Source organism: Suricata suricatta, chromosome 17 (genome assembly GCF_006229205.1).
Source record: "Suricata suricatta isolate VVHF042 chromosome 17, meerkat_22Aug2017_6uvM2_HiC, whole genome shotgun sequence".
Lineage (NCBI taxonomy): Eukaryota > Metazoa > Chordata > Mammalia > Carnivora > Herpestidae > Suricata > Suricata suricatta.
In genome coordinates, this window is record NC_043716.1 from 18919209 (window position 1) to 18925208 (window position 6000).

Consider the following 6000-nt stretch of genomic DNA (forward strand, 5'->3'; position numbering starts at 1 on the left):
CATCGTTTTCATGTTGCATGGTTCATAATAACACTGCATGCCAGTAGTAGCCACGAGGGCGGAACTTTTGTCGCACAGAAGTTGTTCAGCAACAGAAAGAGACTTTGTAATGAGAAGGTACAAATTTAAGTAATGCGAGTTTTGGTTTGGGTGCCATAATAAAATAACATAAACAGTGCTTCTGACAGTGTTTGTATATTTTTTGAGCAGGCTGTAACTATCTTAATAGGAGAGTACAATAAGACCCAGCCCTCAACCCAGCATTAAAAAAATAAAGTCTTACTGCAATAAAATGGGGTTGGCATCATGTTGCTTTATGCTTTTAAGACATTTCCATATGAACAGAAAGTTCATTTTTAATATTTTAATTGACCTTGAGTATGTGGAGGATTCTAAAATATTTTATGAATTTATATTTAAATTATAGATATGTTTGAGTTCAGAACATAATGTCTTTTTTAAGTGCTGTAAAAAGTAGTTGTAATTGGAATTCCTGCTCTATAAATGTTTTTCATTAAGTGTTATGAGCCATGAATTTTATGTACATTTATTGTATATCTATACATGCGTATGCATAAGCACATAACTGTGGACATCTCCATAGCTTACTAACGGCCTCAGAAGTGCATGGTTCTTAATGGCGTTCTCCTCAAGCACTGTGTGTATAATTCTGTTGTGTAACAAGATAGCTTTTCAGGCAGTGCGTTTCTCAGGACTTTAGCTTAATCTATTTATTATTAATTTAGTCTCTAAATTATTTTTCTTCTTGGGAAAACTAGGATATAAAATAGAGTAATAATCAAACATGGCTACAAACTCAATAGGAAAACTAGGATATAAAATAGAGTAATCAAACATGGCTACAAACTAAAGTCTTTCAGAAGGTGTTAATTTGTGCAGATTTTTCAAATCAGAGTCAACTTTACTGCTATTCTGTTAACTAATAACGTTTTTAAAAAGGCAGCAAACCCTTAAAATTCTATTTGTATTGGAAGAAAAGTCATTCCTATTACTATAAAATAAACAAAGCCTTATTTATGTTTTACCATTGCTTTAAAACTCTCGTGTATGTTATCTACAGAGAGGATCATTACAGAGACAGACTCTCCCGAGACAACCCTGATAGAATAGAGAATTTGAGAAAAATCTGGGTCTTTCTAAAAACTGCTTTGTAAGTTACTTTTTCTTTATGACTTCTGTGGGATTTTGTTGACATTTTCTTATAGATGACCAGATCTCCTTTCTTGCCAGAATTAACATTTAGTAATTATCCAGAAACGCACTGCTTGGTCATGCTTATTGCCTAACTGTATATTACAGTGGTGTTTTTTTATATTTTGTTTTGTTTTACTGTGTAAATGCACTATATTAATCTTGTAGATAGCCATAATGGTGTTTTCAGCTCTGCATCTTTAAAACATTTTCCTGCAATTTGTGTGCGTGTGTATGTGTGTATATGATAAATGTACATACAGGGACACTTGTGTAGATGGTGAATCCCAAACTACCTCTCATGAAGCATCTCCCTGTTGCTAAGCATACTTTGCATCTCTCCTTTTTGGTGGGTGGAGCCTGTGTATGTTAAAGAGTCATTATAAAATAACAGGCGAATTCCAGTATGACAGCTGGCAGCGACTTAGTAGCTTTGAGATGTTCATCATCACAAGTCAGGTTTTTAAAAGGAATATCTTGAGTCTGTAAGAGTTTTTTTCTGAAAAAAATTAATTCTTGTTTTTCTTCATGTTGGGAATTAGGCATTGTTGGGATGCTGCTAATCTCCACAACCATGCCACCGTGCGATGTGGCCTCATCAGATCTCACAAGTTCAGCCAAGTCAGATTGGGCCAGTCCTTGGACTGAGAAGCCTTTAAAAAAAAATGTTCAGGTGTTATAGAAAGTGATGGCATTGATTCATCAGGTGGCACTCTTCTGAGCAGGTTCTGCGCCAGTGCCTCTTCAGGGTGGTATGGTGGCTTTGTGCGTCTGAGTGGCTCTGACCACTGAGCGGTCATTGAAGACCCCCCCTACTTTGGTGGTTAGGACGAAGGTGGACTAGGTTGCCCCATGTGCCTGTACCAACTAGTAAAACTCCACTCAACCAGAAAGGAGTCCGAAAGTCTCCCTAAATTTCACATCTAAAATCAATTGGACCCATTGTCAATTTTTACATCCTTACCCGGAGTTTCATATTATCATACTTAGCTGCTGTGTTTTAGTAGCAGATGAAATCAACCCTATATTTTGTTCAAGTGGAAATTTATGAAGCACTTTGGTTTCCTCTGGGAGCCAAGATGCTTGATGAATTAAAGACGATGTTGTTCATATCTCCCCAGGGTTGAATATACTCGTCTTTTGACTCGTTTGTGTATTTGTCACTCTTCTCCTTCCTGGTTTTCAGGCATGTGTGTATGCTGAGGGAGGAGGAGGAGGAGAAGGGAATGGTTATTTAAATGCTGGCAAACTGTGTCCTTGCAGTGGGTGCTACAGCTTACTCCGTTTTTCTTTTTATTAATTTACATGAGGGTGCCATCTATTGCTGTGCATATTTATTCCACTAAAACTCTTATAATAATAATTCCATCCCCCCTCCAAAAAAAGCAAAAGCGTTAGCTAATTTTCCTTATATTTTCTCTAGGGAGGGAGGAGGGAGCTATTGCTGTTTATTATATTTTTGGTGAACGTGGAATTCTGCACAACTTTAGCATGCCCCACACTGTCCTTTTCCTTAGTGTTGCTTATGCCTAAATCTTTTTTTTTAAGTTGGCACACCCTGACTTGTGCCATATTTGTAAGTAAGAACTCAACTCCTGTCCTTCTGTGTGTTTTCGCAGCCATGCCCGGTTACGCTGTATGTGCACCTGCAACAGGTGTACGTTTTGCATCTGTCAGAACTTCCTCAACTCAGACTTGCTGCAATCTGTAAAGAACAAAATCTTCACTGCAGTTCTTAACAGGTTCTTAACTTTATTTACTGGTACCAGGCATTCTGTTAAAATACAAAAGAAAAAAAGTTGGTAACTATTTATTATACATCTACTCACTACAAAGACAACAAGCCAACTGATGCCCAACTAACGTCCACTAAAATAATTCTCACTGTGGTGACATTTTTAGGGAACTGAAAAGATCTTGGATTTCTTTTTCATGAAGGAAGTTAAAGTATTTGTCATATTAGAGGATAATATATGTGTAGGGAGATTAAAATCTTTTGGTTTGAGAATTGTAGAATTAGATTAGGATTTTTGCGGTAAGGAGCAGACCCATTGATCCCAAGTGTTATGTATGTTATGCTCAACTAATATAACTTAATTAAAACCATACTAACGAGAATGGTATCTTGGGTTTAAAAAAATATTCTCTCTTGTAAGTACCTGGAGTATTTGTTTGAAAGAGCATGGCTTCTGGGAATGAGGGTAATAGCCGACTTTAAGGATTCAAAGGAATATTATGGGAAAGAAAAAAGGATCTGTAGCTTTTGAGGTCTTTATAATTGAGCCCAAAACATGAAGTATGCCTAGAAAGTAACATGCTTTTAAAAAAGGAAAGAAAAACAAAAATATAGGATACTGACATTCCCTCAAAGCAATGAACTTGGAAGGTTGCATATTCTTATTCTGGTCATGCTTCCATTGTTCAAATTGGCATTTTGTGAACATTTAAAAGCCTATGTACTATTAATTTGGATCTACTGTAAATTTTTGTGTCTGAAGATGAGTGTTTTGAAATTGACATTCACCTGTCATTGTGCACTGGGCTTAATTAAGACAGATGATGAAGCTAAACAGATTTTGGTTAGAAATGGGTCCATTCTCTGGTTCACTGCTGGACTCTCAACGAAGGCTAGGCTCCAGTGGTACCGAATGAAGAGGATAGTTTGTGTCCACTAGCGAAAATAGTAGATGTGGCTATGAAACAGTGAGGCTGTATTTTATGTGAGTCAGAAACTGATTTTGAAGGCATTCTAAAAAGAGTTTCCATGATAGTTTGAGCACAAGCAGCCCTGGAATAAGAATGCAGCCCCTCTCAGGTGACTGCTTTGAAGGGACTGCCGCACTAATGACAGATTCTCTCATGAAGACTGAGAAAGTACTAGGCTAGTTCAAACCAAACAACATTCAGGAGCTCCGGTGATAGAGACGGTAGAGTTGGAAGAGACTCCAGAGTTCATCTGGCCTGACCTCCATTAGAATGCCTTCCTGAGAGCCTTCCTGTGGAGAGTACTGCTAATGTGCTGCTGGCTTTCCTCATTGGAGAGGCTTTTGCTTTTGCTTTTGCCTTTGCTTTTTAATTTTATTTTTTAACTAAAATGATTTCCCTATAACTTTCTCTCCTTTAGTTTTAGTTCTGCCCTTTAGAACAACATACGACTATTCTACTCCCTCTTCAACATAGCAATCCTTCAGACATTTGAAGACGGCCATCATGTCTCCCCTAATTTTCTCTTCTCCAGGTAGAACATCCCCATTTCTTTCAGCCTTTTCTTAAATTAGATGGGTTAGTGACCTCATCAGTCCTGGTTGTTCTCATCTGAAAGCCCTTTAGGTTTTCAGAGTTCCTCTTACAAGAGGTGCCACTGAGAGTGGAGAGCAGCGCCTCAGCTGTGACGGGGCTCGTCCGGGACAGCGGGCAGCCCCGGCCCACAGTAGGACAGCACCTGCCCGCTGCGTGAACAACTCTCTTAGCAGCTCCATCCTGCTGTTGATGCATATTAATCTTGGGGTTAATTGAAATCAGATTTCTTAAATACAAAGTACTACTAAGGAAGTGTCCCCTCCTCTCTAATTGTGTATTTGACATTTTTAGTTGACTCTTGGAATCTGAACACAGATACGTATGTATCTCTATTAAATGTCATATTCTTCTTTTTGATCCATTTGTTCTAGCTCAGTCATTTCAAACATTATTTTTGTCATTTGTCCCATTATATCTCTCTCTCAGCATTGTGTTATTTGCAAATTCAGTAGTTATGTCTTCTCTTTCAAGTTACTGATAAAAAATAATGTTGAATACCCAGAGCTTGGAGAGAGAGAGGGCACCAAAGCCAGAAAGCCCGAAAGTGTTCCACTGGAGAGCTCTTTTGCCATGAGCTTTGCCATGAGCAAACATGGGTTTAAAATTCTTGGGGAAAGACTATTCTGTAAATTAAAAATGTTTTATTATTCAGTCCATATTTTATCTTATTTTCTTACAAGAGATTTCATGGAGGGCTTTTTTGAAGGCAGTATGTGATTCCCACCACATGCCTCTGATCTACCAGTGTAGTAATTTTATCGAAATAGGAAATGACATCTTTTTGGTGTCTTATTCTTGGTGAACCCCCCTCCCCGTGTCTCCTAATAATTGCTAATCACAAACCATCTGGGTTTTTTTTTTTATTATTTTAGAAGACCTGAGTGTCCATAATTACAGATTGATCCATTGTCTGCATCTTTAGTGACAATTTTATTCTTAGGTTGATGTAGTCAGCTTCCCAATGAAATAGGTTGGGTGTATATTAATGGATGAGGTTGTTCATAGTAAATTATCCTGTACAATGATCTTTGAAGAGAAACCAGTACATTTTGTCATATCTATTTATAAACTAGAAGTAACTTCATAGTAATGTCAGAAACATAATTGACAACGAGTAATCAAGAATGGAAAAAATGAAAAAGATGAGGAAAACCAGTGTACCTTTCAGAGAACTCCTTCCCAATTCCTGGTAGTGTTTCAGAATTTCATGGAAGTGCAGTGGACATTTAGGACTTATGTATTGAAGTTTCTCTTAGTTTACAAAAGGATGTAGATAAGGTAGGTGAGTATGCAGGCCCAAAACTTAAGTGCCTACCAGGTCTGAACAGGTAATGTAAGTGAACGAAGGTGACCAAGTATAAGAAGTAAGAATGGGGGGACTGTGACAGGCCCTGGCTGAAAGAGGCAGCTACAACCCTGCTGGGCTCTTTGTGGTTGTCCAGGCACGGGGTGCCAGGTCTTCTGATTCTGTGAGACACTGGAAATCAG

At 38.0% G+C, this 6000-nt stretch overlaps 1 protein-coding gene across 5 annotated transcripts in view; it reads left to right on the top strand.

Moving 5' to 3' along the window:
- The window catches only part of RHOT1 (ras homolog family member T1), a 61388-nt gene that overhangs the window by 45856 nt on the left and 9532 nt on the right, over positions 1 to 6000 (top strand). Inside the window, exons 19-21 of one of the 5 annotated variants that reach the window (XR_003904460.1) lie at positions 1082 to 1171; positions 2832 to 2954; positions 4337 to 4450. The exons of 1 other annotated variant lie outside the window; for it this stretch is intronic. Coding sequence is in view for 3 of the 4 variants with exons in the window: in XM_029927675.1 (XP_029783535.1) it covers positions 1082 to 1171; positions 2832 to 2954 (213 nt within the window). In the remaining variant the exon portion in view is untranslated. The remainder of the gene's footprint in view (positions 1 to 1081; positions 1172 to 2831; positions 2955 to 4336; positions 4451 to 6000) is intronic. 3 more of the 5 variants (XM_029927675.1, XM_029927677.1, XM_029927676.1) reach the window with 3 other exon arrangements.